At 48.8% G+C, this 10,178-nt stretch overlaps 1 protein-coding gene across 1 annotated transcript in view; it reads left to right on the top strand.

Annotated features, from left to right (window-relative positions):
- Positions 1–10,178, top strand: part of PMFBP1 (polyamine modulated factor 1 binding protein 1) — a gene marked incomplete at its 5' end in the record, with an annotated part of 40,870 nt that overhangs the window by 28,514 nt on the left and 2,178 nt on the right. Inside the window, 10 exons of the mRNA XM_055551129.1 lie at positions 640–829; positions 1,013–1,166; positions 1,858–2,025; positions 2,293–2,430; positions 4,367–4,531; positions 5,302–5,469; positions 5,811–5,978; positions 6,811–6,911; positions 7,413–7,487; positions 8,744–8,982. Coding sequence (XP_055407104.1) covers positions 640–829; positions 1,013–1,166; positions 1,858–2,025; positions 2,293–2,430; positions 4,367–4,531; positions 5,302–5,469; positions 5,811–5,978; positions 6,811–6,911; positions 7,413–7,487; positions 8,744–8,982 — 1,566 coding nt within the window. The remainder of the gene's footprint in view (positions 1–639; positions 830–1,012; positions 1,167–1,857; positions 2,026–2,292; positions 2,431–4,366; positions 4,532–5,301; positions 5,470–5,810; positions 5,979–6,810; positions 6,912–7,412; positions 7,488–8,743; positions 8,983–10,178) is intronic.

Consider the following 10,178-nt stretch of genomic DNA (forward strand, 5'->3'; position numbering starts at 1 on the left):
AGAACCCACTAAATCATGTCCAAATATTTCTCTCAGCCTTTTGACATTCTTCAAAACCCGCCTCGAGTCCATGCACTTAACTGTCTCCCACCATTCCTTTTCACTTTCCAGTTAAACTGGTATCTTCCCATCCTCTTCAGACGTGCCCCCGCTTCCTTTCACTGTGCATTTCCTCTAACAATCCACCTCTACCCCCCACCAATAATCACCTTTCTCTTCCTTCTTCTAAGGCCCGGGCTCTACTTACCCACACTGATCTTGCTTCCTGTGTTCACAGTCAGTGTGAGTTTAACATTACTGTGTTCTCTACGTCAGGTGAACCAGGTACAGCTAAACTCCATGAGGTCAGGATTTGTACCCAGAGACAGGGTGAGTCGCAAAACAGATACTGAGCAATTTCTACCAATTTGTTTAACTTAACAAGAAGTCCATGGCTGGTGGGTAGGTTGAAGACAGATAGTTTAACCAAGCTCTTCAGGACTGATAATGAAATAGAGAGGAGGACAGATTGGAAACTGAAGTAAGTCACAACATGAAGGAGCAGACTTTTTTAAACTGGTCTCATCTGAGAGTCCAATCTTCACACATACTCCTCTCACACGTGGACACACCCCAGGGGTCATCTCCTGTCTTCTGCAGCTCAGCAAGCAGCCGACTACAAAGAAGAGGTCTTTATGGCAAATGACAACCTGGAGGACTGCCAGAGGAAGCTACAAAGCTGTATTTGCCTGGAGAAGCAGAAGGCAGAGACCATCCAGGAGCTCCAGAGGGAGCTTCAGAAGTTGCAGAAGGATTCTTTGATGGCTGAGGAGGAGCTCGCCCCTAGCAGGTATCGCAGGTCCACCTCCAGACAGAGGCTCTGTCCCCCGTGAGCCAGTTGGGCACCATGGGCCGCTGCCCAGGAGTGGGGTAGCAAGCCCTGTTGCAGCTAGCCCACAGTCCACTGACACGGACCCTGAAGTCCAGCCACCTGTGTGTGTGTGTTTGTTTGTTTGTTGCCATTTTGCTTTAGAAAACGGATAGAGGAGCTGACACTAGAATTCTCTGAGGTCACGAGAAAGCTTGAGCTTTCGGAGAAGGAAAAGAGGCAGCTTCAGAAGACACTGGCTGAGCAAGATGTAAAACTGAATGAACAGCTAGATCGTATAAACCACATTCAACACCAGGTACGGAAGGCAAGCAGGTGGCCAGCTCAAGCATTGGCTCTGTTTAAGACTAATTGCACAGCTCTTGGGAATTTCCCAGCAGTCCAATGGTTAGGACTCCCCTCTGTCACTGCTGAGGAACTGGGTTTAATCCCTGGTCAGAAGCTATGATCCCACAAACCCAGCGGCGAGGCAAAAAAAAATTGCATTGTTCTTTATCTGGGAAGACGCTACCACCAATCCATTGCAAACTACTTGTCCAGAATTTGTGTTAGAATTGCCAAGCCGGCCAGTCAGCTCCAGTTCCCACGACCAATAATAAGCATTTTCAAGGGCTAAGCTTAAAAACAAAAGGACAATATTATTTCTTTTTCTAGGACTCAAGCTCTCCTTCTCAGTCAATTTAAAATTTTTTAAACTTTGAATTATTCTTTTTGTATTTTTCTACGATTTTTAAAAAATTTATTCAAAGAGGTTTTTATGTGGAAAGACTTGGTAAATAAGTGAGACCTGTATCTGTAAATAGAAAGTATGTCTAATTGAACCAAAAAAAATGTTGCTCAGCCTGAGGGAATTTTTTATTATACATGCTAAATAACCAAGGAGTTGTCCTCATATTTATTTCAGTCATCTCTGGATTGGGTTTCCACCCCTCCCTGCCCAGCCAAATGGTGTCTAACACTGACTTTCAGCCCAGCGTTTGTTTTCTCAGAACAGGGAGCACGCCTCCTCCAAAAGCAGTCTAGAAGAACAACTTCAGGAGATAAGCAGATTGCTGGAGGATAAAAAGGAGCAGCTGAAAAAGAGCAAAGAGCAGCAGAAGTTAGTGGAGCAAGAGCTCGAGACATTCCGACTAGAAGGGAAAAGGAGAGAAAAGATGGTGAGGATAATCTGGAAAGACTCAGGGTTAAGAATCCCAGGGCTGGACCTGAGCCCTGCATGGCCTGGCGGGATATAGAGGCTGAGGGTACTCAGGCCTCAGGAGAGAAGGGAGGGAAGGTGAGAAGGACGCATGAAGGGGAGAGAGAAGGCCTGAGATACACCAGGCACAGAGCAGAGCTGTGCCTGAGGGCAGAGGAGGAGGGGCTTCTTCGGGTGTCTGAAGTAACGCCTCCATTCTGGGTGTTGTTCCTTAATTCGGGAGCAGTCCATGGAGAATCTGAGAAAGATGGAGGAGGAGAATGATAACCTCAAATCACAGGTAAAGCAATTTAGTATGCAACTGGACACCTCTCTCTACCAACAAAACAGCACCCAGCAAATCAACGAGGATCTGACTAATAAGGTGAGTACACAGAAACCCCAAGGGGGTGAGAAATTTGAGCTCTGTGACTCTTGACCCTTAAGTTGGCGCCCAGCTCTTCACAGAAATGCCACTAACTGCCCAGTCCATGAGCATTCTGGGGTGCCTGATGCCCCACTTCTCTCCTGAAGTAGGGTATGCCTCCATCACCCACCTGCTGGCTGAGAAGGATCTCTTCCAGTTGTGGAAAGTCTTAATATCTGGTGAAGCCCCAAACCATCTGTGCTTTGGCATCAAATCTTCCAGAGTTGCCTTTTAGACCAGAGTTGGGGGAACTCATTGTTTGGGGGCAATTTGCTAGGGAACACTTCCAGAAATAGTCCCAAAACACAAAAAAATGAGGTGGAAGGGGGACTTGGTTCAATTTCATTACATGAATTAAAGACAAAAAGGAATCACTGGCTTCTAATGTATGTGAGGCACTGTGCTCACATTCAGTTATCACTGATTGACTATCTACTTAAGTCCTTGACATGGCTTCCCTCTGCTGGTTTACAGAGGAGAGAAAGGCTGAGGCTCAAACTGACTTAATTAGGGTGTGATGGGATGGAGCAGTGTTTGAACCTGGACCATCTGGCTGTCGCACCAAACCTCTTTTTTCTCTTCATCATGAATGGCAATACTCCCACCTGTCCAGCCAAGAAAAAAATACAGCATCTTTATTAGGTGGTCTCCTGAATTATAAATGAGAGACCAAGCAGCTCTGATTCCTTCATAATAAAAAAAAATTCACCTTAAAATACTATGACTATTATAAGTGTAAGAATAGCACTACCCAGTAGAACTTTCCATGATGATGGAAAAGTTCTATATTAGAGTTACTTGATACTACATGCACTAGCCATATGTGGCTATTGAGTGCTTGAAATATGGCTTAGTAGGACTGAGGAACTGAATTTATAAGCTTAATACTCACCAATTTTAGTTTCTTTTAAATGTCTATAGTCTCATGTGGCTAATGGCTGCCATTTTAAATAGCAGAGGTCTGAGGCACCGATGTTTCTGGAGTTTTGTCTCTCCTCTAGTGTGATCCAGACTTGAGGTCTGAATCACGCAAATCCCCAAGGAACTGTTCTCAATATAAGGCATACTGCCTAAATATTTAATATAGGCCTGTTATCACATTTGGGCTTCCCAAGTGACGCGAGTGGTAAAGAACCTGCCTGCCAATGCAGGAGACATAAGAGATGCAGGTTCGATCCCTGGGTTGGGAAGATCCCCTGGAGGAGGGGATCAATTTTAAACACACTGTGTCAGGACTACATGTTCAGTTCATCCCTAGTATTGCCCAATGCAGTATTTCATTCAGTCTAAACAAATCATTTGGTATATTTAGTGAGCACCTGTTTGGTGTGCCACGCCCTAAGCTCTGGGTAATGGGGACACAGTGATGAAGAGAACACACACAGCCCTCCATTCACGGTGCATTAGGTCTAGTGGGTTATGTCAGGAATTGAGGCACAATGCACACAACTGAAAGGATGCATCATGCTTATAACCCAGAACTGAATTCCAGGTTAACCCTAATCCTAACTCTAACCATGAGACAATTAGCTGTTGACAGAAACCATCCAGTTACGAACGTAGGACGCATGCTTGGTTGGCATGCATCAAAGCTGTGAAGTCTGTGAAAAAGACTTTTCATGTGCTTGCGACATCAGGGCCCAGTGCTTCCAATATTCCTTGTAGTTGGGGGATGTGCTAACTATTAATAGAAAGGAAGTTTGGGGAGAGGAGTGCAAAAGAATTTGGAAAGCAGCTTTTCCTCTTACAACGGTGAGGGGAAGTGAGCATTATCACAGACTGCTTGGCAAGCTGGTGCAGAGAGGAGAGAGACCAGTGCTTGTTTATCTTCTGTGAACACAGAGAATGCCTCTGTGGCCATGAACCCTGACAGTGATGTTCCCCTGCCCTAAAGATAACCTCTCAGAAGGAGATCATAGCGAGTCTGAAGATTCAGCTGGACAAGGCTGGGGAGAAAGAGAAGCATTACCTCCAGACCATGATCAGTAAGGACGTCTATGAGGAGTTATGCCGGAAGTCAGCCTGCTGCCAGGACGACCTCACACAAGCCCTGGAGAAGGTGGGCCACACCCTGGCATCTCCTAGAGATGTGTGCTAAGTCACTTCAGTCATGTCTGACTCTGTGCGACCCTATGGACTGTAGCCTGCCAGGTTTCTCAGTGCACGGGATTTTCTAGGCAAGAATACTGGAGTGGGTTGCCATGTCCTTCTCCAGGGGATCGTCCCAACCCAGGGATCGAACCCATGTCTCCTAAGTCTCCTGCGTTGGCAGGCAGAGTCTTACCAACAGCGCCACCCATCCCAGGGCTGTTTAATATCAGAGTTTCCCCAGAAGCATGAGAGGTGCAGGAGTCAGTTTCCTGCATGACCGGCTGTCACCAAGGCCATCTGCAAACCCTTGCATCGGCGAGGATGTCTGTCCAGAGAAGGCTTGCTTCTTCTTAGTGAGGCTTTGGGAAAGAAGGGGAGAGGGGCCAAATTGAGCAAGTCTTTGTGCCAATGGGTGATCTGGAGCAAGGTTTTCTCAATACCTGGGTTTTCAGGGAAATTCATGCCCTACCCCTTTGCTGATCACCCCTGGCTGATCAGTTCATAGAATTGGAAAGAGAGGAAATGGGAGCGCGAAAGGGGAGATGCATAAGACTGACCGTTGTCACCTCTCACCCCTCTCTGGGACACTAAACAAGGTTGACCGGGTGTCTCTGCCACCCTTGGGAGAAGAGGGTGGGGGATGTAGAACCCTTCCCCGTTCAGGTCTCGGCAGAGAGGGCCCAAGCACAATGACAGCCACTCTCCACCCCCCTCCCCACATCTTTGTCTTTATCAAAGCTCAATCATTCGACCTCAGAGACAAAGAATCTGCACCGAAGCCTGACACAGGCCCAAGACAGGAAACTTCAGCTGGAAGAAGAAATCATTGCCTATGAAGAGAGGATGAAAAAGCTGAATGGGGAGTTAAAAAAACTGCAGGGCTTCCAGCAGCAGAGTGAGCTAGAGGTGAGGAGCAGCCGAAGGCTCGGGCTGCTGTCCCATCCAGGGGCCCAAGGTCACCTCTTGCACTCAGAACTGTACACTTCGCCCTGAGCTACCCTTTGATTAACGGGCTCGCTCCTTTTTGCTGGGCTCCCTCCCTTTTGCTGGGCTCCCTCCCTTTTGCTGGGTTCCGCAGGTTTCTGGAAGGTGGCAACGAATCAGAGCAGGGTCGCCCTCTGCTGGCCACCGAAAATAAAATACTCCCAGAGACTCTCCCAGAGGAAGGTCCCTCCCGCTTTGTAGGGGGTACTCAGGATCTGGGTGGCAGGCCAGGGTCTCCCTCCTCACCATGTGCTCCCGAGCAGGTGCAAGCCTTCGACAAAAAGCTGGAGGATATGAGCAACCAGGTGCTGCAGTGGCAGAAGCAGCACCAGAGCGACCTCAAGATGCTGGCTGCTAAAGAGGAGCAGCTCAGGGCATTCCAGGAGGAAATGTGCGCCCTGAAAGAGAACCTCCTGGCGGATGAGAAGGAGGTGGGTGCTCCTCGTCTTCCGATCACTTTCTCCCCCAAGAACATCCATAGTCCACCCCCAAGAACATCCCAGGACCACAGATGGGATGACAGACCCCCTTGGGTGGGACTGGGGGCGGGATGCCTGGGAGCAAGGAAAGGATATCTTCCCCATTCAGTACCAAAGCAGGGTCTGGGTGTTCAAGGCCCACAGCTGCTGTCTCAACCCGACAATCTTCCTATGACTTTATCGATAGAGATATTGAGCAGAGCAAAGGTCCCAATCCAGAGGGGAGAGACTGCCATCTCCCTGTCAGGTACCCCAGCAGCCCCCTGACTTAGGTAATCACTGGTCCGTCTCCCTCCAGACCGCGCCCCTTCTGACACCTCAGAATCGGCTGAGAGCTCCGTGGGCATGCCCAGCTCTCTGAGTAATGAAGTCTGTAGCAGGAGGCCGCCACGTGTCCGGAGTGACTACAGGCCTTTGCTCAAATTAGGGGGAAAAAAAAACACATCTCTTCCTACCTGATATTTTTTCTTCCATCTGTTTTTTAAAAGGTTTAATATACTGCTTTCTTAGAATAAGTCACTTTGATACCCTGAAAATCATTATTATAAAGGTACAAGCCTACTCTGTCTCTAGCATAAGTGGTATCTGCTCAGAGAAATCACCTTAGTGACGGTGCGCTGCTGGAGGAGAAGTCCTGCTGCGTTAGTTCCAACTCCGGCCTCAGGGTTGGACGGCAGAGTCAACGCCTCCTCTCCCAGGAAGAGAGGAGGCCTGATTTGGGAGTGGGGAGGTGGTAGGCCTGCGCTCCCTCCCCTTACTATCTCGTTTACTTCTTGTGCCAAAGCCCTGCCTGCCCCAGCGGTCTGCGCCCAAAGACAACTGCAAGATGCACCGAGAGAATGATCAGATTATGTCCAACATGGAGCAATGGGCAAAAGAGCAGAAGTAAGTGAGGAAAAAGCAGTAAGGCAGGGTTCTAAGGGCTGGAATCAGACATGTGCTAAAGAATAGTGTCACACACACACACACAGAGCCCTCCTGGGAGGCTGATCCAGTCTCAGCCTGGCCCAAAGGTTAGGAATAAGATGAAGGGCCCTCAACCCTTCACGCAGGTTCAGAAAGCCCATCCACCCAGAAATGGAGCAGCTCCCTGACAGAAGGGATACTTCCTCTTCCCAGCCTGGCAACGGACTTTACTGCATTTCATTGCCTGGATCCCTTGAACACTCTTGGGACCACAGTGGTTTTCCATTGAAGTATAGCGAGTCCTCTTCATTGCCAGTTGCAAGGAAAGCTTTAACTCTGGGGGCTGAGGAACAAGTGGGAAGTGGGGGTCTAGGCCCAGCAGAGGCCTTGCCAAGAACACCCAATGTCCTTTTCAGCCAACTTGCGCTCTTGCTTACAGGGGTCTGGGAAACTCTTTCTCTTCTGTGAATTTTATTATAGGATCGCCAATGAGAAACTAGGAAACAAGCTCCGGGAACAGGTCAAATATATCGCCAAGCTGACTGGTGAAAAGGAGTAAGTCATCCCATGCCACCCTGGCTGCAGCTTGGCCCCCAAGGAGAAGAGTCAGCCGGGAACCAGGGATTCCTGGATGTGTGCAGAAGGACCCCGAGGCCTGAATCTGTGTCTGTGTGACCTCTTGACACACCACTTGACCTCTTTGGGCCTCAGTCCCCCCACCAACGACTAAAGAGAGGTTTAATAGTCTCTCTGTCCATCTCTGTCACCTCCCACAGTTCTCAGAGGTCAGAATGCTGAGAAGGAAACAGGAACTGAAAAGCAGACTGTACTAGTTAGGGTAGTGGCTAAGCTGTGGTAACAGAGAGTCCCTCTCCAAGTGAGGGACGTAGAACAAAGAAGGGGCTTCTCTGTGAGGGGAGCAGTCGTCCCCTCATAAAAGGAACACCATCTTTTCATCTTCACAACAAGAGCTCAACTAATATTTGTTGCTTCCACATATGAGGCACTGTTCTAAGTGCTTTACATGTGTTCATTTATTTAATTTTTATAAGACCTCACACGCGCAGTGTACTTATAATCCACATTTATGGATATAGAAAGGGAGGGATTCAGGCTACATACCTAGCCCGTGGTCTCATGACCAGTAAGCAGCAGAGTCAGAATCCCAACATGGGAGGCCTGAACCCAAAGCCCCTGTCACCCACTGCCCTCAACACTGGTTTTGGAGAAATGTGGCTGTTAGTATTAGCAGTTGCCATTTATTGAGCCACAGGGTAACGCTCAGTTACCTTTCCCCTCACCTATATGGAGCTGCCATTGCGTCCATAAAGTGGGGACACGTAATTTGCCCAAGCTCTCAATGGAGCCAGGACCCCCTGTTCTCTCAACCTTTCAGCTGAGGGAGGCGAGAGAACTTGGGCATTGGCATCAGAACTGAGAGCAGATGTTTCCAAGGCGTGGCCATGAGAAACTGAGGACACGCAGCCCGAGTCCTTCTGGCTCTTCTGGCTTTTTGAGTCAAATTTCTATTATTTATCAAACTGGATTTTTATATGAGCCCCAGAAGGCAGATCAGGCTGAATTGTCCCCATCTAACAGTTAAGAAAGCCAGCCCAGAGCTGACATGACACAGTGGGTCAGGAGTGCCGGCTCTGGGCCCACCCCAACCCCAGACCTGGGCTTCTTCCAGGGGATGCACATAGGCCTCCATTTCCACAGAAGACATGAGAGCCCGAGCTCTGGAAGGAACTGGGTGTCCACAGGGCCAAAGCAGACCAGACACCCATCTGTCCTTCCCTCTCCTTCCCCAGCCACCTCCACAATGTGATGGTCCATCTGCAAAAGGAAAACAAGAAGCTAAAGCATGAAATAGAGGAGAAGAAGCTGAAAGCTGGGCCCTCGAGGGTGTATGCCAAAGCCCTCTGCCAAAGCAAAACAGAACCCACAATCAGGGGGAAAGTATACGGTACCTTGGGCTGGAGGGGGATAACCCAGGATGTGAGCCAAAGAATGGACATCACCAAGTTTGTCGGGATACCCCACTGCTCAGGTATGTCTGCCATGGCTTCTGCTACTTACTAAGATGTTGTCTTAGTCCAATGAGTAACCACCCACCAAAAAAGGCATGATATTATTTTTCAAGAGATCACTAGATTGGAAATTCAAAGAGGTGGGTGGGAAATGATCGTTTGCTTAGTTACTCTGGACCAGCGGGGAAGGAAATGGCAACCCACTCCAATATTCTTGCCCAGAGAATCCCATGGACAGAGGAGCCTGGCGGGGTACAGTCCACAGGGTTGTACAGAGTCAGGCACGACTGAAGCGACTTAGGACAGAGGAGCCTGGCGGGGTACAGTCCACAGGGTTGTACAGAGTCAGGCACGACTGAAGCGACTTAGCACACACTCTGAACCAGAGATCACTGTTTTCTCCTCTGTAAAGGGAGGAGGCGAATGAATTAAGGCTCATTCTGATCTAAGATACTTTGATGATGACCCAGGTGCCTCCTATCTCAGACCTATCCCTTCCCCAGACCCAGTCTCTTTTGGGAGGTGTGGAGACAAGAGGGGGACAGACAGAATAGGCATCTTTCTCCTGTAATGTGTTCTGGAAACCTCCCAAGAAGCCCTGGTGTCCCCTGCACAGCCTGGGTCCCAGGCTACCTTTTTTGCCACCTCTAGACTCCATGGTTCCCCCGCCCCAGGGAAGGAGTCACATGCAACAGAGCTGCCCCACCACAGGACTAGTCCTTAAGGAATCACCTCACTAATTTCTTCTCAAATTAAGACTGTCATTTCTTCCCTGTTCCCTCAGGTTCCTCATTTTGCTAGAATCAGCACCTTGCCCTGAGCATCATTTCCACACATGTTTTTCAGAGGACAGTGAGTTCCCATCCCTCTCCCTTGACTTGGACCAGCTCTAATGGGAATATGTCAAGGTCCCAGGCTATTCTGCAAGATGCTAACATTTTATTGAGTTTTGTCCACTTCCTGCCGTGGAGTGAGCCTTGTGAACCATACTATACCCTCTCCGGGCCCAAATTCTAAAATAAAGACATGAACACAGACGTCTCAGTGCACTCTCTGCGTCTCGCAGACACTTGTGCCTACTCAAGTCCCCAGCAATGTGCTTATCTCCATTTTCTCTGCATTCTAAAAAAACAAGAGCTCTCTTTCACATATGTAGTGAAAGTCACTCAGTTGTGTCCGACTTTTTGTGACCCCGTGGACTCTAGCCCTCCAGGTT

This window comes from Bubalus kerabau, chromosome 17 (assembly GCF_029407905.1).
Source record: "Bubalus kerabau isolate K-KA32 ecotype Philippines breed swamp buffalo chromosome 17, PCC_UOA_SB_1v2, whole genome shotgun sequence".
Taxonomy (NCBI): domain Eukaryota; kingdom Metazoa; phylum Chordata; class Mammalia; order Artiodactyla; family Bovidae; genus Bubalus; species Bubalus kerabau.